This window comes from Notolepis coatsorum (genome assembly GCF_963971535.1).
Source record: "Notolepis coatsorum genome assembly, chromosome: 6".
Taxonomy (NCBI): domain Eukaryota; kingdom Metazoa; phylum Chordata; class Actinopteri; order Aulopiformes; family Paralepididae; genus Notolepis; species Notolepis coatsorum.
The window spans coordinates 169,070,527-169,098,148 of record NC_140170.1 but is presented as its reverse complement, the minus strand read 5'-3'; the positions used below and the strand labels follow the sequence as shown (position 1 = coordinate 169,098,148).

The window sequence follows — 27,622 nt, the reverse complement described above, 5'->3', positions numbered from 1 at the left end:
TCAGGGGTATACACAGTTGAACTGATGGTGCCATCGTTGAATTCCAAATGCTCACATCACCAGCCCCAAGTTACTTGAGCTCTGCAGACCTGACTAGACCCAGTTGAAGGTGCATGTCGTAGTCAAGGTTACTTAAAAATGTTTACGTATTCGACCGAGATTACTGTACCTGCCGAGAAATGTACAGTAATCGAAAACCTAATCCACTAGATTGCGGCAATTAGTGTTGTGGTCAGATTATTTTTCCACAAATAATACATAGAATACGAAGCGAAATCAGACCGTTTATTTTTATTCTTCTACGTCGACTGTAAACATTGCCTTCATCGAACGAAACCATGATATTTCAAACTATATAAAATTATATTTAGGTCTTTAATCTCACAATGAAAATGTATTTTTACTTCGTTGAATGTTTTAGTAATCGTTTTTATTTAATTTAATTTATTTTTTAATGTAATACGATTACATTTTTTTTAAAGTATCTGTAGCAGATTACAGTTACCAATTTTGGTATTACAGTTAGTTACCAATTGGATTACAGTAATCAGTTTCCTTGGATTTATTTTAGCCAGGTCTACTGGGGTCTAGGTGAAGTCTCCTCCGCGATGCTGAACTCAGGTCTGTTACAGTGTAACGTGTACCGAGGTCTAGCAGGTGAAGTCTCCTCCGCAATGCTGAACTCAGGTCTGTTACAGTGTTACTGGGGTCTAGCAGGTGAAGTTCCACAGTGTACTTAGACATCATTGCATCAAGCTGAAAAAATTGGCACAAGCACAAATATCACCTTTTCAAAGTGAAAACAAAAATAACCCAATGACTGAAGTGTGTTTACTGTATGAGCTCCGATCCCAACACACCAAGTGATCATAGTTAAAGGTGTGGATGGAAGTCTCTGAAAATAATAATATAGCACAAGATAAAACAATAAAGAAAAGTAAATCACACAATTCAGATATGTGATATTACAAAATCACACAATTCAGATATGTGACATTACATAATCACTAGTAAAATAAAACGTATGTGATGAAGATTATTATCACTTGGCTCGTCCCTGGTCTTGTGTGTATTCTGATTCCTGACCAGCTAAACATGGGAAAAGGCTAATCTCTGGTCTTGTGATATTCTGATTCCTGACCAGCTAAACATGGGGAAAAGGCTCATCTCTGGTCGTGTGATATTCTGATTCCTGACCAGCTAAACAGACATCCAAGCAGTCATCAACTGGGACCATCCTCCGTTCCACGATGCCACTAAAATAGGGACAGTAGGACCAGGGTTCATTGCTCATAATAAAAAGATAAGAGTTGGGTGTCCTTAGAATGGTCGTCAAGACACTGAAAAACCAGGCTGGCGCACAAGTTTGTGTTACGCCTCAGTTAGTTTTCCTATATGCCCATAGAGCCAGCTCTTTGCATATCAGTGGGAGCTTGAAAGAGCTCAAAAACATCTTTAAAAAACAGTGACAAAACTCAGTGATGTCACAATGCCTGGGATATTAGAATATTATAAAGTCCATATTCTGATTGTTACAGCGACAAAAACCCAGATAGGTACAACCCTGCTCCAGATAATAAGCATCATCATAATAATAATAAATGTTGTCTGCACATATCATAGTCTATTTAATTATACCAAACCAGCCTTAAAGGAACACTCCAACATTTTGGGAAATTAGCTTACAGTCTTCTCCAGAGAGAGACAAGAAGATAGATACCAGTTTCCTCTCTGTGCGTTCAGTAGAAAGCTATCTGGCTGCACGTTAGCCTAGCTTAGCACAATGAATGGAAGCGGACATGGCCGGTTAGCCTAGGCAGTGTCCAACTAACACCTCTCCCGAAGGCTAACCGGCCATGTGCGGTTCCATTTATTGTGCTAAGCTAGGCTAACGTGCAGCCAGATAGCTTTCTACTGAACGCACAGAGAGGAAACTGCTATCGATCTTCTTGTCTCTCTCTGGAGAAGACTAAGCTAATTTCCCAAAATGTTTGAGTGTTCCTTTAAGCAGTGAGGCTTTAAGCAGTGAGGCTGTGATAATGTTTAACCTACAATATACTTATTGCAGTGAAAAAACAGAAAGGGGAACAAACCAAATTAGGAATTCCATTATTGTTATTTCCATGAGCTACTCTCCCCAAACGCCAGAGGAGCAGAGGAACGGGATTCAAACGTGTGATGTCATCAGGTATAAAGTCTGGAGCCGCTCCAAAGACTATGAACGGGAGACGGATTCTGCGGACCCACAGATTGTTTTTCTTTATACCCGAATGAGCTTTATTCTATAGTAGTGGCGTCAGTAGTTCTGAAACTGTACCTGAAGCCTGGGTGCTCTGTGTCATCTTTACCATCTTTCCCAATTCATCATCTATGGAGCAGCTTCTGACTTTATATTTATTAAATGTTTTTTTCTCAGGGACACAGAATACTGAATATAAATAAGCATTACTGTAAATTACTGCCGGAATTAGCCAGGTGGTTAGTTTCTGGTTTCCTTCCGTAGTCAGAGTTGTTCATTTTCACTAATACTTTTAGACGGTCATAGACCATACGAATAACATCTTTGAATTCTTAAATTGGGCGTGGTCCCCCTCTTAACAGTAGTCAAAGGTAAACGTGCACCCAGATTCTGAACCAACTTCCTGTTTATTCTGAACCAACTTCCTGTTTATTCTGAATTCACGATTTTTTTTAAGACTTTGGCAAATGTGTGGTTAGATACAGCAGTAAAATCCAATCTAGAAACTGGAGCCAGGAACATCATTCCTGGATTTTGGCCTGTATTTCTCAAGAATTGCACCAAAAAGGTAAACACTTATAAACCATTATGCATATATAAATTTCACTCCGACTGACCCTACGCCTTGTCATTATCAATCACAAGTCAACCATTTCAATATCTGAACATGTATATAATGTAAAGAAAGTAACAGAGGGCAGTAAAGAAGGAGACAAGCTAAAGGTTGCTAAAGGAACAAGGTTCAGTCTGGGTTTGAGCCCCCCCTTCCCTGCCACTTCAAAGACAAGACTGTGGTAAAAAATATGACTAATAGTACTGTGGTATAAAATATGACTAATAGTACTGCCCAGCTGTGTGAATATTACAAATGAAACAAGAAAGAGAATCGGGTGTTTGTTTAGATAAAGCACTTTCCCAAAAGGAACAGTAGACTGTATACAGTATATGTGTACTGTAAATACATGCATCACTGTGTACTGTTTTGTTGTGAGAAAAGCATGATAACATACGGCAACAACTGAAAATGAGAATTCATCCATCTGGGTTTATAGAAAAACTGTAGAAAATTCACCTTCATATCTGGTAAATAACCTGACAATAACCTGGATAAGATCACCATGGTTACAATAACCTGGATAAGATCACCATGGTTACAATAACCTGGATAAGATCACCATGGTTACCATAACCTGGATAACATCTCAACATGGTTACCATAACCTGGATAACATCTCAACATGGTTACCATAACCTGGATAACATCTCAACATGGTTACCATAACCTGGATAACATCTCACCATGGTTAAAATAACCTGGATAACATCTCAACATGGTTACAATAACCTGGATAACATCTCAACATGGTTACAATAACCTGGATAGCATCTCAACATGGTTACCATAACCTGGATAACATCTCAACATGGTTACAATAACCTGGATAACATCTCAACATGGTTACCATAACCTGGATAACATCTCAACATGGTTACCATAACCTGGATAACATCTCAACATGGTTACAATAACCTGGATAACATCTCAACATGGTTACAATAACCCGGATAACATCTCAACATGGTTACTATAACCTGGATAACATCTCAACATGGTTACAATAACCCGGATAACATCTCAACATGGTTACCATAACCTGGATAAGATCAACATGGTTACAATAACCTGGATAACATCTCAACATGGTTACCATAACCTGGATAAGATCAACATGGTTACAATAACCTGGATAACATCTCAACATGGTTACCATAACCTGGATAACATCTCAACATGGTTACAATAACCCGGATAACATCTCAACATGGTTACTATAACCTGGATAACATCTCAACATGGTTACAATAACCTGGATAACATCTCAACATGGTTACCATAACCTGGATAACATCTCAACATGGTTACAATAACCCGGATAACATCTCAACATGATTACCATAACCTGGATAAGATCACCATGGTTAACTTACCACACACGTGGTTAAGATATCTGGTATAATGAGGCATCTAAGCACCGTTGGGTTTTGCCATCTGTTGCTCCTCGTCTGTGGGGATATAGGTGATCACAGAATATGAATCTGCATGTGAACACTTTACCACATCTAAGACCCTGACCTTGAGAACAGCAAGTATCTGAACCACAGTGTGCATGTAAACCTAACAGAGATATACGATTAGAGGCACCAGGAGTTGGAGCTGGTTTTTACAGGGAACTGAAGACAAAGAGGGAACAAAAGAAAATGGCGTTCACGTGAGTTCAAAGAGTGTGAGTGTGTGTATGTATGTGTCTTCACATATGTATGGCACCTCAGTACATATCAAAACTAGAAAAATAACATATTTTTTCCCCCCCACAGATTATTTCAACACACCTAGTCACACATGTCGTCGTATATTTTACGGTTTTCATAGTTATTTTTTTTTCTTTTCTTTTTAATGCATTTGTTTTTCTTGTCAACTCTCCGTGGTCCATGCAACTGACAGCGTGGAGCAGCTGTCTCAAACACCCCCCCCCCACCCTGTGACCTAGGTTGGTCACATGATCAAAGATCACACTTTGCGATAGGAGGGAAAAACATACCCCCCCTTCTACATAGTGTCGTCTCAGAGCCCAAAACACTGCTCACATTCAGTATGTACTGTACACGCAAACACACAGGAAGTTCTCGTCTCGTCTTCGCTGCACATCAGGGAGAAAATGATCTTTAAGTTGTAGTTCTCTTTCTGGAGGCTTTTTTTCCTTTTATTTTGTAGTTTTTTTTAAGCACATAATATAATCACTTTTGAGGTACTAACACACCACCAGGCCCCCGGCCTCCGTTTCACATCATCGTGCTCCTCGCACTCCCTCCAGTAGAACCACGAGACGACGTAGCGTGAATGGACAAGCTACTCTGGCTCTACAGTACGTACAGCAGGGCCACACAGCGCTGGGCAGCAGACAAGCTACTCTGGCTCTACGGTACGTACAGCAAGGCCACACAGCGCTGGGCAGCAGAGACGTGTCTCTGTACCCTCTTAAAAAACCCCACCATGTCCAGCGAAGACGAGAGGAGAGTTGAAAAATAACCCAAGTGAACTCTTTTAACCGCTTAAAAGGCATTTTTTTTAAAAGCTCCTGCCTGTAGAGGGGTTCAGTAGCACAGATAGAGTCAGTGTGTAGGAATCTGATCCAACCGCTCATCATCCAAAACCACCTCACCCCAATCACATGCATGTACCCACACGCTATGTGATGGCAAACAGACACACGCACACGCACACACACACACACACACTATGTATGTGCATAAACACATGCATGTGTGCACATACACACACAGACACATGCCTACACACACACACACACACAAACGCGCGGACCCGTCTAGCTGAAGAGCTTGACGAAGCAGCCCTGGCAGTAGGGCTTGTCGTTCTGCTCCTTGAAGGTGCCCTTGTTGAGCTGCTTGAGGCAGAAGGCGCAGACAAAGTGCTCCGGGTGGAACTTCTTGCCCATGGCGGTGATGCAGCGGCCGGTGATGGGCTTCTGGCAGCCGGAGCAGAGGGAGCCGCGGCGCTCGTGGTAGTGGGCCTCGCAGAACGGCGTGCCCTCGTGCTCGAAGAAGCTGCCGTTGACGAACGGCGTGAAGCACTCCTGGGAGGGGGGTGGGGTGGGGTGACACACACAGGAGGAAGGATGAGGAGGATGCAATGGGGCGTTATTTTTTTTCCTAGACGCATTTCTCAGAGACGCTCTCTGATTGGCTGACGCCTGTTTCTACACTGGTTAAGCTTAGGCACTCTTTCGAAGTTGGTTAAGGTTAGAGTTTGTCTTAGAGCATGGCGATAGAACGCCAAGTAGTTTGCAGGCTGTTCGACGCGGAAATGGGCAAAGACACAGCTCGTCACGCGATTGGGCAAACATGTCAGTGGCCAATCAGAGAGCGTCAGTCAGTGGCCAATCAGAGAGCGTCTCCGAGAAATGCGGCTAGGAAAAAAAATAACGCTGCAATGGGTAGGGGCAATCCTGAACTCACATTTCTCCTTAGTTTTGTTTTATTTGTCACGTCACGTGTAAGGTACCTGTACATTACAGTGAAATGCTTGGTTCTGTATGAGCCCCTGTATGAGGTTACGAGTAACATTCATGAGATTTATCTTAAAACTTTACGTGATTTAATTGTGTAGAAAGGCATCGTTCTCCGAAATAAAACACTTAAAAACTAAATAAAAGGTTTATCTGACAGGGCTACATTTAAAACATCAAAACTAAACAAAAAAACAGCAGTGATTCCCAACTTTCACAGAGACATTGATATTTCTCCACTATTTCATTACTTTTTGATGCAGGTCTACTCTATTCACATGAACGGACAGAGGTCAGAGGTCGTCACCCAGTCGAGGTGCCCCACGTTGAACCGGATGGTGATGTAAAAAGTGTGAAATCAATACAAAACTGATGTCCCCTAGAAAGATTTCAGATCTAATATGATGAGAACGTGTATATTATACATATGTGCTTGTTATCATTCATTTTAGATGACATTATTGTGTAGCACAATATCATAAATAAACTGCACGGACTACAGCGTATGACGTAGATCATGCCATGTATACTGTATACTTTACTTACTCATAGTATATATTCCGATTCCAAGTGTTATTGACCATATTTATTGTAACGTATAATATAACGGATAGGGCATACAGACCCTCATCTGCGCACCTTGATCACACTGCCTACTTGCCCCCCCCACACACACAGAAGGTAGCTCACCCTGCAGACAAAGCACTCCGGGTGCCACAGACAGTTGAGGGCTGAGATGTAGTTGTCTAGGATGGCACGGGCACAGCCGCCACATTTAGGGGCGAACATGTCGAAGTAGTCCTTCCTGCAGTACGCCTTCCCGTCCTTCTCGTGGAAACCTGCAGAGGGCAGCAAAAAACACGGCGGGCGTCGACTTGTTACATGCGTTCAGTTTGGCTGCGTCCAGATTCTCCATGCAGTTTTCACACAGTATGGAATTGTATTTACAAATCCGGATTGGGCCTTTAAAATTTTGAGTAATGAATAAACATTACATTTAACTTAAAAAGCGTATATTTCAGTTAGACTGCGTCATTGATAACCATTGAATTAAATCTCCTTTTTTGGTCAACTTGGCCTTCATTCCAAGACAACCCTCTGAAACCCATGATTAGCTGGTGGATCATCCGACATTAACATCACTGGTTTGGGCGGCTGTAGCGGGATCAGTCTTTAACCCTTTCACCACCACACTACAGAACGGTTAACCCTTTCACTACCACACTACAGAACGGTTAACCCTTTCACTGCGACGCCACAGAAGGTTAACCCTTTCACTGCCACAGGACAAAGGGTTAACCCTTTCACTGCCACACTACAGAAGGTTAACCCTTTCACTTAGTGTGGTAGTGAAAGGGTTAACCTTCTGTAGTGTGATAGTGAAAGGGTTAAGCTAGCGCAAAGCCAGAGATATCATAATGTATGAACCTTGAGATTGCAAAGGTTTCGTTGATACCAAACAGGTCCTATACCTTAGAAAGGGGCTAAATATTGCTCCAAAGCTGAACCTTCTTTACAGAGATACCTCCAAATCTCTGCAAATATAAGACAACCTCACTTTTTCAGGTGCAATTTTCTGCGAAGAGCATTGTCTTAATGTTTAACAATATGGCATATTTTCCTTCTGTAAAAAGATGGACATGTTTCCAATTCCTGTTCAATAAGGCGGGTTTGTTGAAGTTGGCTATGCTGTTTGGGGGCTATTATAGGCCATGTAATACAGTGTATAATTCCATAGACGTATAAGTATTTATAGGCATGTTAAGACTTTCTCTTGGCAGTGGGTTTCTTCATTGACTGCTTATCCTTATCATTAGGACACATGTATTTAAGCATTACATCACGTGCAGGAGTGTGTTATAGGAATTAGATCATGCCTAGGGGTCGTTAGACCCCCCTAGGCATGATCTAATTCCTATAACACACAACTACAAGTGGTGTAATGTCTTTTATACAATGGCCGAATTCACCCAACCTTATTGCTATAGAATAAACACACAGTAATTGAAGCATAATGGAGATTTATTCACAAAACCATCCACAGAAAAAGTAGATCCAATAGTAGATCCACTAGTAGACACCAGAGGGAGCTCCACAAACCATGTTAAACCCAGATAGACAGTACTGCTACATCTATACATTTATGACAGATTTACAAATACAGTACTGTTTTTGTAGGGTGATTATGGTTTATTTACATTGAGGTTCTGGGGTCACGTGGAGTGTGTTATACGAAATACCCCCCCCCCCCCTCCACCCCACCTACCAATCTCCTACCTACCAACCTCCTCCAATGTAGTTTCTTCGTCAAATGTATATACTCTCTTTTTTAGACTCTTCTTGTATCACAAACAGTACTGTATTTGTAAATCTGGTATGTCATAAATGTATAGATGTATGTCATATTATATGTATGTTATGATGAATTGAAAATGGGGGACCCTGATGTAAACAAGACGAAAGTCTTTCTCTGGTCTGCATCCCCTTAACAAGTGTGTGTATTGAGCCGTACTGTATTGTACCCATTCTGCAATCTGGTAATACAAATTTTAATCAATCAATCAATCAAAGCTGAAAAAAAAGTCAGCAATTTTTTTTTTTTTTTTATCGCCACGATTTTTCTTTTGTTTCACAATGAGTCATGATGACAAATTAATTACATAATCCATGTGTATGTAACGAACTAACATATTCCAGTTGAGTATCTTTTTTGGAGGATTCGTTCAAAAGCTATTCATACTTCCATTTTTCTATCTATGGCGGATTGATTCAGACAGAAAAAATTAAGTAATTCGGTTGTGGGAGGGATATGGGGTCACGTGGAGTGTGTTATACTAAATAACAACCGGCAACTTCACTGTTTCAGCCATTGCATGCCATTGTATAACTTGTTTTTCATTGTAATTTGGGACAATATGGTGCATTCTCTTTCTGTAAAAAGATGGACATGTCTCCAGTTCCTGTTCCATGACACTTGATGTTTGAGTGTATTATCCCAGACGCACGATCCCACTATGTTTCATCAACCTTCCAATCAAATCCACAGTTGAGAATGATTCCTATATCATCAGAAAATGAGTGCACTTTCTTTTCATTTACTGTGAACCAATGGAACTAACAGAGAACTGACCCCGCGGTCCATTCAGCTGCACTGTGACGTATTTGAGAGGTGTTTTGTTTGGTACCTTCAGGTCCAAAAGAGGCTCCACAGTGTAGTGTTTGAGAGGTGTTTGTTTGGTACCTTCAGGTCCAAAGAAGGCTCCACACTGTAGTGTTTGAGAGGTGTTTTGTTTGGTACCTTCAGGTCCAAAAGAGGCTCCACAGTGTAGTGTTTGAGAGGTGTTTTGTTTGGTACCTTCCGGTCCAAAGAAGGCTCCACACTGGGCGCAGAAGAAGTGCTCTGGATGCCAGGTCCGGTCCAACGCCGTCACCACTTTCTGTTTGACACAAAACAGGAGAATAAGATCAGATTTGCAGATTTGATTTGTCAAATACACATAATGTAACCAACCTTCTCTTGGCGACAACAGTGCAGAAACAACCTTCTCTTGGCGACAACAGTGCAGAAACAACCTTCTCTTGGCGACGACAGTGCAGAAACAACCTTCTCTTGGCGACAACAGTGCAGAAACAACCTTCTCTTGGTGAAAACAGTGCAGAAACAACCTTCTCTTGGTGACAACAGTGCAGAAAAACCCTTCTCTTGGCGACAACAGTGCAGAAACAACCTTCTCTTGGCGACAACAGTGCAGAAACAACCTTCTCTTGGCGACAACAGTGCAGAAACAACCTTCTCTTGGCGACGACAGTGCAGAAACAACCTTCTCTTGGTGAAAACAGTGCAGAAACAACCTTCTCTTGGCGACAACAGTGCAGAAACAACCTTCTCTTGGCGACAACAGTGCAGAAACAACCTTCTCTTGGCGACAACAGTGCAGAAACAACCTTCTCTTGGCGACAACAGTGCAGAAACAACCTTCTCTTGGTGACAACAGTGCAGAAACAACCTTCTCTTGGTGACAACAGTGCAGAAACAACCTTCTCTTGGCGACAACAGTGCAGAAACAACCTTCTCTTGGTGACAACAGTGCAGAAACAACCTTCTCTTGGCGACAACAGTGCAGAAACAACCTTCTCTTGGCGACAACAGTGCAGAAACATGGCAACCATGCTAGTGTTAGTGGTTTGCTCAAGGACACTTCGACATGCTGCTAGGAGGAGGAGCCGGAATCAAACGGGGAACCTTCCGATTACCAGACGACTGCTCTACCTCCTGAGCCACTGTACACCAGCTTTAGCAGTTGGTTGCGGCTGTGGGAGGTTAAAGGTAGACTCTGTAATGCAGTCAAACAGCGACCTCTAGAGAAAAGAGCCCTTCTTAACACATTCGGGGCCAACCACCACGTATACATACGTGTTTCGGCGCCATGCTTAAAGGGCCAACCACGTATATATACGTGGCAAGGTTGTTTTGGCTTTTATTCCATTGTAATATCCTACTCAATGTCACCGAGCGGCACTGCAGATTTACCCTACTCTTGGAAATCGGAAAAGTGCATTACCGGCCAAATCCTCGTAGGGGCGCTGTCTCGATAATGCAGTGTTCCCTGTTACAGACCGGTGTTTTTTTTATTTTTTTATTATTATGAATGGACTTTTCTGTTAGCCTAAAGCTATGCGTGTAGCCGATCGCCTAGAATAGTTTTTGGGACGCTGAATTCAGTGTGCAATAAAGGAATATAGGATCAGCCAATGGACATATGGATCTACCAAATGGCAATCGATAACTGGGAAATCCTTTTTGCAGTCCAACCGGCCACAGGTAAGAGCGATTTGACGTCAATTTCAGCTTGGTCGGGCCTTGCTTTGATAGCCATCCACCCGGTCAGCGAATGAGGCTACCGAGGCTAATGCCGTTATTGGTAATCAATAATCAGAAATGACGTCCCCCGCCCCCCCCCTTTCATGCATTCATGGTGGACCATGATACAGACAATATACATTTTGAGTTTTAACTCTAGCTTGTCTATAGCCGAAACGCCATTCGATTTAACGTTATTAGCTTAGCACCCTATATCTCGCGTTCCAGGAAATACCCAAGAATATTCTGCTATAACGTTCATATTCAAGACGCTATAAAATGGGAACTTATTGATGAAACATTTTTTTATTTAAGGCATATTGAAGGGACGGTTTATAGTGTCAATTGACAATGAGAATGGACAGATAGCAATAATATAAAGTATAGATTTAGCTCTACAAACAGCCTCACGCACAATGAAAGGTTGTTTTTCCGATATGCTGGCCGTATAGAGTTGGCCCCGTCTAATCCCAATGGCCCTGAATGTGTTAATATTGCACTTTGTTTACATGTTATGTTTTAGTCTGATGCGTAGGTTGGAGTTGAGTGGGTATAGAGGAGGGGTTGCTACTGGTGACCACACCTCAGGCTCTGCCAAGAGAGGTCTGGAGAAAGTCACAGTATAGTAAGTTACTAAACTCCAACACACTCGTCAGACCAAAACTAAAAAAGTAAACAAAATACAAAGCGGGGCTCTTTTGTCTAGGAGGTCGCTGTGTGACGGCATTACAGATTCTAGCTTTAAAGCCCCTACCTAGGAGTTCAACATCAATATATGATTTTGTCAATTCAATCCACCCCTTAGCGGCATCACCTCAGAAACATGACAAAACTGACGACAATGGATGAGAGTTGATAAATATCGCAGAGTTGAATCTTTTGCCATTTTCATTAAAAACAAACAATGTTTTAAAAAATAAAAATCATGTTTTTTGGCATGTATTGTATTGGTACATTTCTGTACAGAGCATTTAGGAACATCAGGTCAACAGGTGACACCATTTCAATGCCCAGCAACGTTTCCACGTCAAACAGGGCTTCTCAAGCTCTCTGGCCACAAGAACACACAACAGTGAACTTTGACACACAACCACAGTGAGAACCACTGAAGTAAAAACCGCATAAATATATATATTATATATATATTGTGGCCTGCAGGGGGCAGCAGAGCTCTGATAAGGCTGGGAGGTGGTGGTGGTGGAATGCTACATTGGGTTAACTCATGTTTTCCAAAGCCTGATAGTATTTCCCGACCAGCTTCAACTGTAAACACATAGTACACACACACACACACACACACACTAGAAAGGGAGGTTGTTTAAAGGACCGACTGTACGACGCAGTTGAAGTGAAACCTTTCACTGTGTTTGTATTGTAACACACTGTCCTGTTTCTATGATTACAATCTAGTTTGAACTTTAATAAAAGACAGAGGGAGCTGCAGGGAAGGAGGAGGAAGTGACATCACCACTCATGTAATCTCCCTCGCTCTCTCCACAGTGACTCACTTGGCCTTTCCCCAGGCTAAAGTCCACTTGCTCTCCACTTCCATTCAACTACCCCTGGCACTATGTGTGTCTGTGTGTCTGTGAGAGAGAGAGCCTGGCAGCAGTATCTAAGAGACTCATGGTGGAGTGTCACCAGAAGGATATGAATGAAGACCTGATATGATATATGACAGAGAGAGAGAGAGAGAGAGAGAGAGAGAGAGAGAGAGAGAGAGAGAGAGATAGAGAGAAGCACACTGTGAAGTAGGGTGTGTATAAGGCCGTGTATAAGGCCGTGTATAAGGCAGTGTATAAGGCAGTGTATAAGGCAGTGTATAAGGCAGTGTATAAGGCAGTGTATAAGGCAGTGTATAAGGCAGTGTATAAGGCCGTGTATAAGGCAGTGTATAAGGCCGTGTATAAGGCAGTGTATAAGGCAGTGTATAAGGCAGTGTATAAGGCAGTGTATAAGGCAGTGTATAAGGCAGTGTATAAGGCAGTGTATAAGGCAGTGTATAAGGCAGTGTATAAGGCGGCAGTGTATAAGGCAGTGTATAAGGCAGTGTATAAGGCAGTGTATAAGGCAGTGTATAAGGCGGCAGTGTATAAGGCAGTGTATAAGGCAGTGTATAAGGCAGTGTATAAGGCAGTGTATAAGGCAGTGTATAATGCCGTGTATAAGGCAGTGTATAAGGCCGTGTATAAGGCCGTGTATAAGGCAGTGTATAAGGCAGTGTATAAGGCAGTGTATAAGGCAGTGTATAAGGCTGTGTATAAGGCAGTGTATAAGGCGGCAGTGTATAAGGCAGTGTATAAGGCAGTGTATAAGGCTGTGTATAAGGCTGTGTATAAGGCTGTGTATAAGGCTGTGTATAAGGCAGTGTATAAGGCAGTGTATAAGGCAGTGTATAAGGCAGTGTATAAGGCAGTGTATAAGGCTGTGTATAAGGCTGTGTATAAGGCAGTGTATAAGGCAGTGTATAAGGCAGTGTATAAGGCAGTGTATAAGGCAGTGTATAAGGCTGTGTATAAGGCAGTGTATAAGGCTGTGTATAAGGCAGTGTATAAGGCTGTGTATAAGGCGGCAGTGTATAAGGCAGTGTATAAGGCTGTGTATAAGGCAGTGTATAAGGCAGTGTATAAGGCAGTGTATAAGGCAGTGTATAAGGCTGTGTATAAGGCTGTGTATAAGGCTGTGTATAAGGCCGTGTATAAGGCAGTGAATAAGGCGGCAGTGTATAAGGCAGTGTATAAGGCAGTGTATAAGGCCGTGTATAAGGCTGTGTATAAGGCTGTGTATAAGGCCGTGTATAAGGCAGTGTATAAGGCAGTGTATAAGGCAGTGTATAAGGCAGTGTATAAGGCAGTGTATAAGGCAGTGTATAAGGCCGTGTATAAGGCAGTGTATAAGGCAGTGTATAAGGCAGTGTATAAGGCAGTGTATAAGGCAGTGTATAAGGCAGTGTATAAGGCAGTGTATAAGGCAGTGTATAAGGCAGTGTATAAGGCGGCAGTGTATAAGGCAGTGTATAAGGCGGCAGTGTATAAGGCCGTGTATAAGGCAGTGTATAAGGCAGTGTATAAGGCAGTGTATAAGGCAGTGTATAAGGCAGTGTATAAGGCCGTGTATAAGGCAGTGTATAAGGCAGTGTATAAGGCAGTGTATAAGGCAGTGTATAAGGCAGTGTATAAGGCTGTGTATAAGGCCGTGTATAAGGCAGTGTATAAGGCGGCAGTGTATAAGGCAGTGTATAAGGCGGCAGTGTATAAGGCAGTGTATAAGGCAGTGTATAAGGCAGTGTATAAGGCAGTGTATAAGGCAGTGTATAAGGCAGTGTATAAGGCCGTGTATAAGGCCGTGTATAAGGCCGTGTATAAGGCCGTGTATAAGGCAGTGTATAAGGCAGTGTATAAGGCAGTGTATAAGGCTGTGTATAAGGCAGTGTATAAGGCAGTGTATAAGGCTGTGTATAAGGCAGTGTATAAGGCAGTGTATAAGGCAGTGTATAAGGCAGTGTATAAGGCGGCAGTGTATAAGGCAGTGTATAAAGCAGTGTATAAGGCAGTGTATAAGGCAGTGTATAAGGCAGTGTATAAGGCTGTGTATAAGGCAGTGTATAAGGCAGTGTATAAGGCAGTGTATAAGGCAGTGTATAAGGCTGTGTATAAGGCAGTGTATAAGGCAGTGTATAAGGCAGTGTATAAGGCAGTGTATAAGGCGGCAGTGTATAAGGCAGTGTATAAAGCAGTGTATAAGGCAGTGTATAAGGCAGTGTATAAGGCAGTGTATAAGGCAGTGTATAAGGCAGTGTATAAGGCAGTGTATAAGGCTGTGTATAAGGCAGTGTATAAGGCAGTGTATAAGGCAGTGTATAAGGCGGCAGTGTATAAGGCAGTGTATAAGGCAGTGTATAAGGCAGTGTATAAGGCTGTGTATAAGGCAGTGTATAATGCAGTGTATAAGGCAGTGTATAAGGCAGTGTATAAGGCAGTGTATAAGGCAGTGTATAAGGCAGTGTATAAGGCAGTGTATAAGGCAGTGTATAAGGCAGTGTATAAGGCAGTGTATAAGGCAGTGTATAAGGCCGTGTATAAGGCCGTGTATAAGGCCGTGTATAAGGCCGTGTATAAGGCAGTGTATAAGGCAGTGTATAAGGCAGTGTATAAGGCTGTGTATAAGGCAGTGTATAAGGCAGTGTATAAGGCTGTGTATAAGGCAGTGTATAAGGCAGTGTATAAGGCAGTGTATAAGGCAGTGTATAAGGCGGCAGTGTATAAGGCAGTGTATAAAGCAGTGTATAAGGCAGTGTATAAGGCAGTGTATAAGGCAGTGTATAAGGCTGTGTATAAGGCAGTGTATAAGGCAGTGTATAAGGCAGTGTATAAGGCAGTGTATAAGGCTGTGTATAAGGCAGTGTATAAGGCAGTGTATAAGGCAGTGTATAAGGCAGTGTATAAGGCGGCAGTGTATAAGGCAGTGTATAAAGCAGTGTATAAGGCAGTGTATAAGGCAGTGTATAAGGCAGTGTATAAGGCAGTGTATAAGGCAGTGTATAAGGCAGTGTATAAGGCTGTGTATAAGGCAGTGTATAAGGCAGTGTATAAGGCAGTGTATAAGGCGGCAGTGTATAAGGCAGTGTATAAGGCAGTGTATAAGGCAGTGTATAAGGCTGTGTATAAGGCAGTGTATAATGCAGTGTATAAGGCAGTGTATAAGGCAGTGTATAAGGCAGTGTATAAGGCAGTGTATAAGGCAGTGTATAAGGCAGTGTATAAGGCGGCAGTGTATAAGGCGGCAGTGTATAAGGCAGTGTATAAGGCAGTGTATAAGGCTGTGTATAAGGCAGTGTATAATGCAGTGTATAAGGCAGTGTATAAGGCAGTGTATAAGGCTGTGTATAAGGCAGTGTATAAGGCAGTGTATAAGGCAGTGTATAAGGCAGTGTATAAGGCAGTGTATAAGGCAGTGTATAAGACAGTGTATAAGGCTGTGTATAAGGCAGTGTATAAGGCAGTGTATAAGGCAGTGTATAAGGCCGTGAATAAGGCAGTGTATAAGGCTGTGTATAAGGCTGTGTATAAGGCCGTGTATAAGGCAGTGTATAAGGCCGTGTATAAGGCTGTGTATAAGGCAGTGTATAAGGCCATGTATAAGGCGGCAGTGTATAAGGCAGTGTATAAGGCCGTGTATAAGGCGGCAGTGTATAAGGCAGTGTATAAGGCCGTGTATAAGGCAGTGTATAAGGCCGTGTATAAGGCAGTGTATAAGGCGGCAGTGTATAAGGCAGTGTATAAGGCCGTGTATAAGGCGGCAGTGTATAAGGCAGTGTATAAGGCAGTGTATAAGGCAGTGTATAAGGCAGTGTATAAGGCCGTGTATAAGGCAGTGTATAAGGCAGTGTATAAGGCTGTGTATAAGGCAGTGTATAAGGCCGTGTATAAGGCAGTGTATAAGGCTGTGTATAAGGCAGTGTATAAGGCAGTGTATAAGGCTGTGTATAAGGTGGCAGTGTATAAGGCCGTGTATAAGGCAGTGTATAAGGCGGCAGTGTATAAGGCAGTGTATAAGGCAGTGTATAAGGCGGCAGTGTATAAGGCAGTGTATAAGGCTGTGTATAAGGCAGTGTATAAGGCCCTGTATAAGGCAGTGTATAAGGCAGTGTATAAGGCGGCAGTGTATAAGGCAGTGTATAAGGCAGTGTATAAGGCGGCAGTGTATAAGGCAGTGTATAAGGCAGTGTATAAGGCAGTGTATAAGGCGGCAGTGTATAAGGCAGTGTATAAGGCAGTGTATAAGGCAGTGTATAAGGTGGCAGTGTATAAGGCAGTGTATAAGGCAGTGTATAAGGCAGTGTATAAGGCAGTGTATAAGGCAGTGTATAAGGCAGTGTATAAGGCAGTGTATAAGGCAGTGTATAAGGCAGTGTATAAGGCAGTGTATAAGGCAGTGTATAAGGCGGCAGTGTATAAGGCAGTGTATAAGGCGGCAGTGTATAAGGCCGTGTATAAGGCAGTGTATAAGGCAGTGTATAAGGCAGTGTATAAGGCAGTGTATAAGGCAGTGTATAAGGCAGTGTATAAGGCCGTGTATAAGGCAGTGTATAAGGCAGTGTATAATGCAGTGTATAAGGCAGTGTATAAGGCTGTGTATAAGGCCGTGTATAAGGCAGTGTATAAGGCGGCAGTGTATAAGGCAGTGTATAAGGCGGCAGTGTATAAGGCAGTGTATAAGGCAGTGTATAAGGCAGTGTATAAGGCAGTGTATAAGGCAGTGTATAAGGCTGTGTATAAGGCCGTGTATAAGGCCGTGTATAAGGCAGTGTATAAGGCAGTGTATAAGGCAGTGTATAAGGCAGTGTATAAGGCAGTGTATAAGGCAGTGTATAAGGCTGTGTATAAGGCAGTGTATAAGGCAGTGTATAAGGCTGTGTATAAGGCAGTGTATAAGGCAGTGTATAAGGCAGTGTATAAGGCGGCAGTGTATAAGGCAGTGTATAAAGCAGTGTATAAGGCAGTGTATAAGGCAGTGTATAAGGCAGTGTATAAGGCTGTGTATAAGGCAGTGTATAAGGCAGTGTATAAGGCAGTGTATAAGGCAGTGTATAAGGCTGTGTATAAGGCAGTGTATAAGGCAGTGTATAAGGCAGTGTATAAGGCAGTGTATAAGGCGGCAGTGTATAAGGCAGTGTATAAAGCAGTGTATAAGGCAGTGTATAAGGCAGTGTATAAGGCAGTGTATAAGGCTGTGTATAAGGCAGTGTATAAGGCAGTGTATAAGGCAGTGTATAAGGCAGTGTATAAGGCAGTGTATAAGGCAGTGTATAAGGCTGTGTATAAGGCAGTGTATAAGGCAGTGTATAAGGCAGTGTATAAGGCAGTGTATAAGGCAGTGTATAAGGCTGTGTATAAGGCAGTGTATAATGCAGTGTATAAGGCAGTGTATAAGGCAGTGTATAAGGCAGTGTATAAGGCAGTGTATAAGGCAGTGTATAAGGCAGTGTATAAGGCAGTGTATAAGGCGGCAGTGTATAAGGCGGCAGTGTATAAGGCAGTGTATAAGGCAGTGTATAAGGCTGTGTATAAGGCAGTGTATAATGCAGTGTATAAGGCAGTGTATAAGGCAGTGTATAAGGCTGTGTATAAGGCAGTGTATAAGGCAGTGTATAAGGCAGTGTATAAGGCAGTGTATAAGGCAGTGTATAAGACAGTGTATAAGGCTGTGTATAAGGCAGTGTATAAGGCAGTGTATAAGGCAGTGTATAAGGCCGTGAATAAGGCAGTGTATAAGGCTGTGTATAAGGCTGTGTATAAGGCCGTGTATAAGGCAGTGTATAAGGCCGTGTATAAGGCTGTGTATAAGGCAGTGTATAAGGCCATGTATAAGGCGGCAGTGTATAAGGCAGTGTATAAGGCTGTGTATAAGGCGGCAGTGTATAAGGCAGTGTATAAGGCCGTGTATAAGGCAGTGTATAAGGCCGTGTATAAGGCAGTGTATAAGGCGGCAGTGTATAAGGCAGTGTATAAGGCCGTGTATAAGGCGGCAGTGTATAAGGCAGTGTATAAGGCAGTGTATAAGGCAGTGTATAAGGCAGTGTATAAGGCCGTGTATAAGGCAGTGTATAAGGCAGTGTATAAGGCTGTGTATAAGGCAGTGTATAAGGCCGTGTATAAGGCAGTGTATAAGGCTGTGTATAAGGCAGTGTATAAGGCAGTGTATAAGGCTGTGTATAAGGTGGCAGTGTATAAGGCCGTGTATAAGGCAGTGTATAAGGCGGCAGTGTATAAGGCAGTGTATAAGGCAGTGTATAAGGCGGCAGTGTATAAGGCAGTGTATAAGGCTGTGTATAAGGCAGTGTATAAGGCCCTGTATAAGGCAGTGTATAAGGCAGTGTATAAGGCGGCAGTGTATAAGGCAGTGTATAAGGCAGTGTATAAGGCGGCAGTGTATAAGGCAGTGTATAAGGCAGTGTATAAGGCAGTGTATAAGGCGGCAGTGTATAAGGCAGTGTATAAGGCAGTGTATAAGGCAGTGTATAAGGCGGCAGTGTATAAGGCAGTGTATAAGGCAGTGTATAAGGCAGTGTATAAGGCGGTGTATAAGGCCGTGTATAAGGCAGTGTATAAGGCAGTGTATAAGGCTGTGTATAAGGCAGTGTATAAGGCAGTGTATAAGGCAGTGTATAAGGCAGTGTATAAGGCAGTGTATAAGGCAGTGTATAAGGCAGTGTATAAGGCTGTGTATAAGGCAGTGTATAAGGCAGTGTATAAGGCAGTGTATAAGGCAGTGTATAAGGCAGTGTATAAGGCGGCAGTGTATAAGGCAGTGTATAAGGCAGTGTATAAGGCAGTGTATAAGGCAGTGTATAAGGCAGTGTATAAGGCAGTGTATAAGGCGGCAGTGTATAAGGCAGTGTATAAGGCAGTGTATAAGGCAGTGTATAAGGCAGTGTATAAGGCAGTGTATAAGGCGGCAGTGTATAAGGCAGTGTATAAGGCTGTGTATAAGGCCGTGTATAAGGCTGTGTATAAGGCCGTGAATAAGGCCGTGTGACTCACATCCAGGATGGGGCCGTTACAGTAATGGCAGCGTGGGGAGAACAGGTGATGGTAGTCCTTCTCACAGTACGGCTGACCGTCACGCTCAAAGAAGTTCCTGGAGCCTATCTCATCCTGACAATGGGTGCACACAAAATGCTCCGGGTGCCATGTCCTGCCCATGGCAGTCACCACCTGTTAGAGAGAGAGAGAGAAAGAGAGGGAGAGACAGAGAGATAGATAAAGAGAGAGACACACAGAGGGATAGAGAGACAGAGGGATAAACAAAGAGAGAGAGAGACAGAGTGATAGAAAAACAGACACAGCGGGATAGAGAGAGAGAGAGATAGAGAGAGAGAGATAGAGATACATTATAATTAGGATTTTAGAAGGCAACAGTTGGAAGATAAGCTTATCCAGATTTCACAGTGAAGACATAATTTAATGAGGGAACTGATTGGATCTATATGTCTACAGAAGGCCTACATTTATAAACTAGCAGTCGGAGCAGCGGTTAGCCGTAAAAGGAAGAAAATCTACATTTCAGTATTAGTGTTATTTCAGTATTATGATGCTACAGTAGTAAGTGGTGCATTAGTCTGTTATGTTGGATGGGATTTAATTATTTACACATTTACATCAACTACAAATGACTGCCAAGCCTGTTCCGTCATTAGAGGCCTTGCAGGGAATGTTTCTTTCTTCCAGTAGAGCTGCCTGTAACCATTGGTAACCACTTTCAAAAGAACACGTGTAATGTCTCGTTTCTGTGCAGCGGTAGAGCAGGTAAAACACATGCATGCCATTACTTTTCTACTGTGACCTGTTTATACACCAAACGTTTATAAGACACCAAATTGTTAGGTTTTTGTCGATATATTTCTCATATATGAACACATTGCAAGTTGGGATGCACGATAATTATCGGGCCGATATCAGCAATTATGACGTCATCCCGATAAACCCGATAACATTATTGATAGCTCCGATAATATATAATAAATTTAAGACGTTAAAAGAAATCCGGCGTGGGTGGATTGGGATGAAGGGCGTTTGTTTTTACTGTAGGCTCCTCCCGTTTTGACAGTACTGTGGTACGACTGACAGCGTGTGGTTTAGGAAGAGGGAGTTTTTCACAAATCCAGCGCTCCCTTTCTCATGCCTGGCTGTGACGTAGCCACGTAAGTTTCAGAAGCAGCGCGGATAGTAAACAAAGATGGCGTCGTCGGTAGTGTGGGACTTTTTCCAAGTTTCAGAGGAAAATAGTTTGCTTGCTATTTGTAACAAATGCAGAAGTTCCACGAGGAGGGAAAGGGGCAACAAGCTATAACACATCCAACCTAATAAGTCACCTGAAAACATCACCACCGCTACGATGGTGTATTAAAATCCGACGACGCCAAGCAGCTAAAGGCTAAGCTAATCCAAAGCCAGCTGCAAAGGAACCGGCGCGGTTTGTACCTATTGAGGCGTTTGCAAAATTAAAGACGTTTGACAGAGATGATTTGTTTGGTTTATTTAATTCTTTTTGAGGCGTGCTGTCCTATAAATGCCAAGTAATAGTTGTTTCATGGACCAAGACCACAACAGTCTCCTCTCCTATAGCGTCAAATGTTTTATCTGCTGAGTCCTGACAAAGCACAATACCTGTTGGTTTTTAGTTCACTCATTGTTCAGGGAAACACATTGTTAATGACATTGACGGATTCTGAATTTTGTGATCGACTCAAATTGTATTTATTTGGAAAAATAAATATAGTCACTCTATTTGAAGAGTCAAAACCATTTACCGGTAGATGGTTTTGCAGTTTAATGGCTTTTACCATAATTCCTCCATCAGCTAATCATATGATTGTTCATCATGGTTTTATCCATCTGCTCATGTTCCCTTTATGCCAGGTTATCCTAGGCCTCCTTAGTGATATGTGTGTTGTAAGGTCTACCCTTAAGGTCTTCCTTAGCCATCAAGCTGTTTCCCAGAGCTTTGGAAAGGTATGGGTGGTCTGAGGTAGAGGTGCCTTCTAGCATTTTACTTCCTCTAGGTCTACCCCCGGCCAAGCAGATTCCCCTCATTAGTCTGGCCGACACCCCCGCCTCTCGTTCTCACCCACAGTCTCTCATTCTCACCCACAGTCTTACAGCCTCACCCACAGTCTCATTCTCACCCACAGTCTCATTCTCACCCACAGTCTCAGTCTCTCATTCTCACCCAGTCTCTCATTCTCATCCACAGTCTCTCATTCTCACCCACACAGTCTCTCATTTTCATCTAGTCTCTCATTCTCACCCACAGTCTCTCATTCTCACCCACAGTCTCTTCTCACCCACAGTCTCTCATTCTCACCCACAGTCTCTCATTCTCACCCACACAGTCTCTCATTCTCATCCACAGTCTCTCATTCTCACCCACAGTCTCTCATTCTCACCCACAGTCTCTTCTCACCCACAGTCTCTTCTCACCCACAGTCTCTCATTCTCACCCACAGTCTCTCAGCCTCTCGTTCTCACACAGTCTCTCAGCCTCTCGTTGTCACACAGTCTCTCAGCCTCTCGTTCTCACACAGTCTCTCAGCCTCTCGTTCTCACACAGTCTCTCAGCCTCTCGTTCTCACACAGTCTCTCAGCCTCTCGTTCTCACACAGTCTCTCAGCCTCTCGTTCTCACACAGTCTCTCAGCCTCTCGTTCTCACACAGTCTCTCAGCCTCTCGTTCTCACACAGTCTCTCAGCCTCTCGTTCTCATCCACAGTGTTGGGGGCTTCGCTTTGTTTACAGTTTTTGTCTGATGTGTGGATTGCAAAAATATTTTAAAATGTTTATATCAAGGCAAGAATCACCTAATGCAAATGTCAAATAGACTGGTCTGGTCCTTTAACCTGTTAAGCCCTAGCCCATAATAAGAATGGAACTGTACATACAGTAGATTTCATTCTCGGTTCTCCCTGCACGTCTGGTGATACTAAATCCAAATTGAACTCTGGCATTGGAAAGAGTAGATTTGGCCCGATCCATAGATGTGCAAGTTGGCTATAATAAGGTCATTTATATGCCTGATATTCTATAATAATATTTAACATTGCATGTGTCCGGATGGCAGAATTCAGTACTGTATCTACAAAACCTTCCGTTTAATCATCTTCCCTTTATTCATTTCCTTAGATTATTTGTACACGTGATATCAAGAAGGTACTGAACGAGCTCAGTGGCAGTTTTTCATGTCTGGTAATTTTTAGCATGGTGTTATTCACCGTCAAAGATGCAAAGAAAAATCACAATTTATATTCTCCTTTGTTTCATCACAATTTACTCAAGCCTAGTAACAGACACAATATTCCTGACACTGGGAATACATTCACTGAGGTCCATAGATGTCCCTAGATACCAAGAACATGCAAATTGACCTTGTAGAAGTGGCGCAATCTTCCATTTACTTAGGTATGTATTTTTAGGCGGATTTTCAGAAAATAGGGCTAGGGCTTAACAGGTTAATATCGTTTATTCATGTCTTAATATTGTTTACTCATGTCTTAATATCGGCTACTCATGTCTTAATATCGTATACTCATGTCTTAATATCGTTTACTCATGCCTTAATATCGGCTACTCATGTCTTAATATTGTTTACTCATGCCTTGTCTTAATCGTATCTTAATACCTATGCACTATATATATACACGTTTTGGGAAAAAGGTAAATTCCTTTCTGCATGATGTAGGACTGCGCGGCGTGTGGGCGTCACCTGTCCGACGATGGGCTTGTTGCAGGCGCCGCACACCCCCTTGGCGACGGTCTGGACGCCCAGTCTGTTGAGGTCAGACTGCAGGCTGCCCAGCATGTTGTCCAGCTTGTTGGCGGGTCTGGGCAGGCTGGTGGGCGAGGTCTTCCCCTGTATCTGAGGGAAACAAACGCTGGTCATACCTTCATCATGACCCAGATCCAGGGAGGAGTGGACGGCTCGTTACCATTCAGATCACATGACGGAAGACACTTTTACACAAAACACACATTGATGATATACATACACACTGCCCTGTATACAGATACAGACTACCATGTAGCTTACGGCACACACACAGGGTACAGAATTGCACAGTGTATAAAAATAAATTAATTAATTAATAAAACCATTAATGTAATTATCTTTAGAGAAGCCTGATTCACACAGCGCTGATTAATAACCATTTGGGTGCCAAGGGGATTTCTCATGTGAGAGAGAGCAGAGGAGAAACAGAGCGTCTTCTGGTCTAGTTCTGGTGGAGACCATGAGGAGAAACAGAACGCCCTCTGATCTAGTTCTGGTGGAGACCATGAGGAGAAACAGAACGTCCTCTGATCTAGTTCTGGTGGAGACCATGAGGAGAAACAGAACGCCCTCTGATCTAGTTCTGGTGGAGACCATGAGGAGAAACGGAACGCCCTCTGATCTAGTTCTGGTGGAGACCATGAGAGAATAACACCCATAAGTCAAAGCCACTACATGGAGGATTTCAACATCGATGAATCAGTCATGTCAATTCAACGCCTGCACCTCGATGCACACGATTATCACAACGAGACCAATGACAACGGATGATAACGGATGAGAACTTAAGACCGTGACAAGACTTTACATTTATGGGAAATGTGGTCTTAGCACAAGAATCAGGCGACCCATTGTTTCAGCGACGGTCTTATTTGTTTGCGGTAATTATACCAAGGTATCACAACTAATGGGACAATATATTCTTGTCGAAAGTTCCCCACGCTAAGAGCTTTAAAACGACAGCGGTCTCAACTCCAGCTATGAGTGACGGACAGCGCTGCTTATAACACGGTGGAATTCGGACAATGTCTGTCATCCCAACCCTGCTGGACGGAGAGAGGCTAAGTGGAACGCTAGGCTACACACTACTCCACCTTGTACTGAGTGAGCACCGATGAAATCAAAGAACTAATCAATCTCTTGCCGCTTTAGGTCTTTGAAGATTGCTTTCTATTGTGTGCGAGTGTGTTTGTGTGTGTGTGACTGTGTGACTGTGTGTGTGTGTGTGTGTGTGTGTGTGTGTGTGTGTGTGTGTGTGTGTGTGTGTGTGTGTGTGTGTGTGTGTGCGTGCGTGTGTGTGTACAACACTTCTCAGATGGTTACTAGAGCTCGGTGACCCAGTCACATTCCACTGAGGGAGAAAATAGCATCTCTACGGTCCATATTATCTCTCCTCCTCTCTCACACACACACACACACACACACACACACACAACACACACACGGTGACTCTCATAACACACCTAACCTTTGGCGCGATGAAATAGCCTAGCTACTAATTTGCGGTATAAGGAATATGAAGTTATACAGTAATGGATCCAGTCTATACCGTGATCCATGATATATACTGTATATATATATATATATATATATATATATATATATATATATATATATAGTAAAAATATATACATACTGTATATACTGTATGTACCGATTAAAATGTTGTAATTTGACGATTGTGGAAGGAGATAAACATATCACATTGGCCATATCACATTGTAACGCGTTGTGATATTGTATTTTGACCATATCGCCGAGCCCCGTCTTCAGTTCACACGTATTCACAAGTCAAGCACCGAAGGAAGCATTTCAGTCACGTAACGTCACGGAATGAAATCATCTGCCATGTTGTGAAAGGACTTGATTATACGCCCGTCGGACGCGGTGATAACGTAGCAGGGCCTGTTGACGGAAGTCCTGCGGGGAGATGCCAGAACTGCGGTAGAGCGGCTCCCCGGTGGTAACTGTGCCGTCGAGTGCCGGATCAGGTTCCCCTCCCCCCGCCCCCATCCTATAAACTCTCAACCTCTGCCCTGGCCTGAACACACGGCCTGTGGCGCCGTCAGACGCCGGGCTCCATGGAAAAGGAGCGGCGGTCCAGGCCTCGGCCTGAATGTCACCCTCCTCGTTAACCTGGGCTGGATGGGGGTCTCACACAAAGCCTAAAAAGAGACCAGACGAGGCCAGATTCTCAGAGCACGTCGACGTATAGCATGACAGGAGGCAAGAGGGGCCGAAAATAGGGACACCTCCTCGGGCCACGAGCGAACCACGGGGACACTAACCCACGAACAACACGGGACGGAGACAAACCTATACTGGAGAGACAGGCAGATAGGAGAGCGGGGGAGATAGATAGAGATAGAGAGAGAGAGAGAGAGAGAGAGAGAGAGAGAGAGAGAGAGAGAGAGAGAGAGAGAGAGAGAGAGAGAGAGAGAGAGAGAGAGAGAGAGAGAGAGAGAGAGAAAGAGAGAATGAAAGAAAGGTGATATGAAAGGGAGAGCTGAAAGGTGTCAGGATGTGGACAGAGGAGGAGAGATGAGGACAGAGGAGAAGAGAGGAGAAGAGAGGAGGACAGAGGAGACGAGAGCAGAAGAGAGGAGGACAGAGGAGAAGAGAGGAGGACAGAGGAGAAGAGAGGAGGACAGAGGAGGACAGAGGAGAAGAGATGAGGACAGAGGAGGACAGAGGAGGACAGAGGAGGAGAGAGGAGGAGAGAGGAGAAGAGAGGAGGACAGAGGAGGACAGAGGAGAAGAGATGAGGACAGAGGAGGAGAGAGGAGGAGAGAGGAGGACAGAGGAGAAGAGATGAGGACAGAGGAGGACAGAGGAGGAGAGAGGAGGACAGAGGAGGACAGAGGAGGACAGAGGAGAAGAGATGAGGACAGAGGAGGACAGAGGAGGAGAGAGGAGGAGAGATGAGGACAGAGGAGAAGAGAGGAGGACAGAGGAGAGAGGAAAAGAGGATAGAGGAGGAGAGAGGAGGACAGAGGAGAAGAAGGTGAGAGAGACAGAGGAGAAGAGAGGACAGAGGAGGAGAGAGGAGGACAGAGGAGGACAGAGGAGGAGAGAGGACAGAGGAGAAGAGATGAGGACAGAGGAGGACAGAGGAGAAGAGATGAGGACAGAGGAGGAGAGAGGAAGACAGATGAGGAGAGAGGAAGACAGATGAGGAGAGAGGAAGACAGATGAGGACAGAGGAGAGATGAGGACAGAGGAAGAGCGAGGAGGAGAGAGGAGGTCCGTGCCTGCATCGGAGGAAAGATGGGGTCGTACTCGGTCTGACAGCCCACAGACACGAACACCTTGGGGGGAGGCGGCGGCGTGGCAGGCTTGGGAGGGGGGCTGGGCGATGGAGGGGGCTTCACAGGAGGAGGCGTAGGCTCCCTGGGGGGAGGAGGAGGAGTCGGCTCCCTGGGGGGGGGAGGAGTCGGGGGAGGGGTGGGCTCCTTGGGGGGAGGGGGGGTGGGTTCTCGAGGTGGAGGAGGGGTGGGTTCTCGAGGTGGAGGAGGGGCGGGGGGCGGCGGGGGGAGAGGGGGTGGGGTCTGCTTTTTGGGCGCCGGGGGATACTGTGGGGGGGGCAGGACTTTTCTCTGAGGGGCAGGTGACTCAGGTGGGATGAGGATCTGAAGGAGGAAGAGACAGAGACACAGCAAAGAGACAGACAAGAGGAGAAGAGAGACACAGCAAAGAGACAGACAAGAGGAGAAGAGAGACACAGCAAAGAGACAGACAAGAGGAGAAGAGAGACACAGCAGAGAGAGACAGAGACAGACAAGAGGAGAAGAGAGACACAGCAGAGAGAGACAAGAGGAGAAGAGAGACAGACAGCAGAGAGACAGACAAGGAGAAGAGAGACACAGCAGAGAGAGACAAGAGGAGAAGAGAGACAGACAGCAGAGAGACAGACAAGAAGAGAAGAGAGACAGCAGAGAGAGACAGACAAGAGGAGAAGAGAGACAGCAGAGAAAAACAGAGACAGACAAGAGAAGAGACAGCAGAGAGAAACCGACAAGAGAAGAGACAGCAGAGAGAAACGGACAAGAGAAGAGACAGCAGAGAGAAACAGACAAGAGAAGACACAACAGAGAAACAGACAAGAGAAGAGACA

At 43.8% G+C, this 27,622-nt stretch overlaps 1 protein-coding gene across 4 annotated transcripts in view; it reads right to left on the bottom strand.

Annotated features, from left to right (window-relative positions):
• Nucleotides 1-1,927: 1,927 nt before the first annotated feature.
• LOC311231077 (paxillin-like) overlaps nucleotides 1,928-27,622 on the bottom strand; it is a 118,448-nt gene continuing 92,753 nt past the window's right edge. For 3 of the 4 annotated variants that reach the window (XM_084317554.1, XM_084317556.1, XM_084317557.1), the window contains exons 7-11: nucleotides 23,446-23,598; nucleotides 19,729-19,902; nucleotides 9,680-9,761; nucleotides 7,015-7,163; nucleotides 1,929-5,892 (exon numbers count right to left, since the gene is read on the bottom strand). In XM_084317554.1, the coding sequence (XP_084173680.1) occupies nucleotides 5,626-5,892; nucleotides 7,015-7,163; nucleotides 9,680-9,761; nucleotides 19,729-19,902; nucleotides 23,446-23,598 (825 nt within the window). In that variant the 3' untranslated portion in view covers nucleotides 1,929-5,625. Of the gene's footprint in view, nucleotides 5,893-7,014; nucleotides 7,164-9,679; nucleotides 9,762-19,728; nucleotides 19,903-23,445; nucleotides 23,599-27,622 lie in introns of all 4 variants that reach the window. The other variant, XM_084317555.1, reaches the window with a different exon arrangement.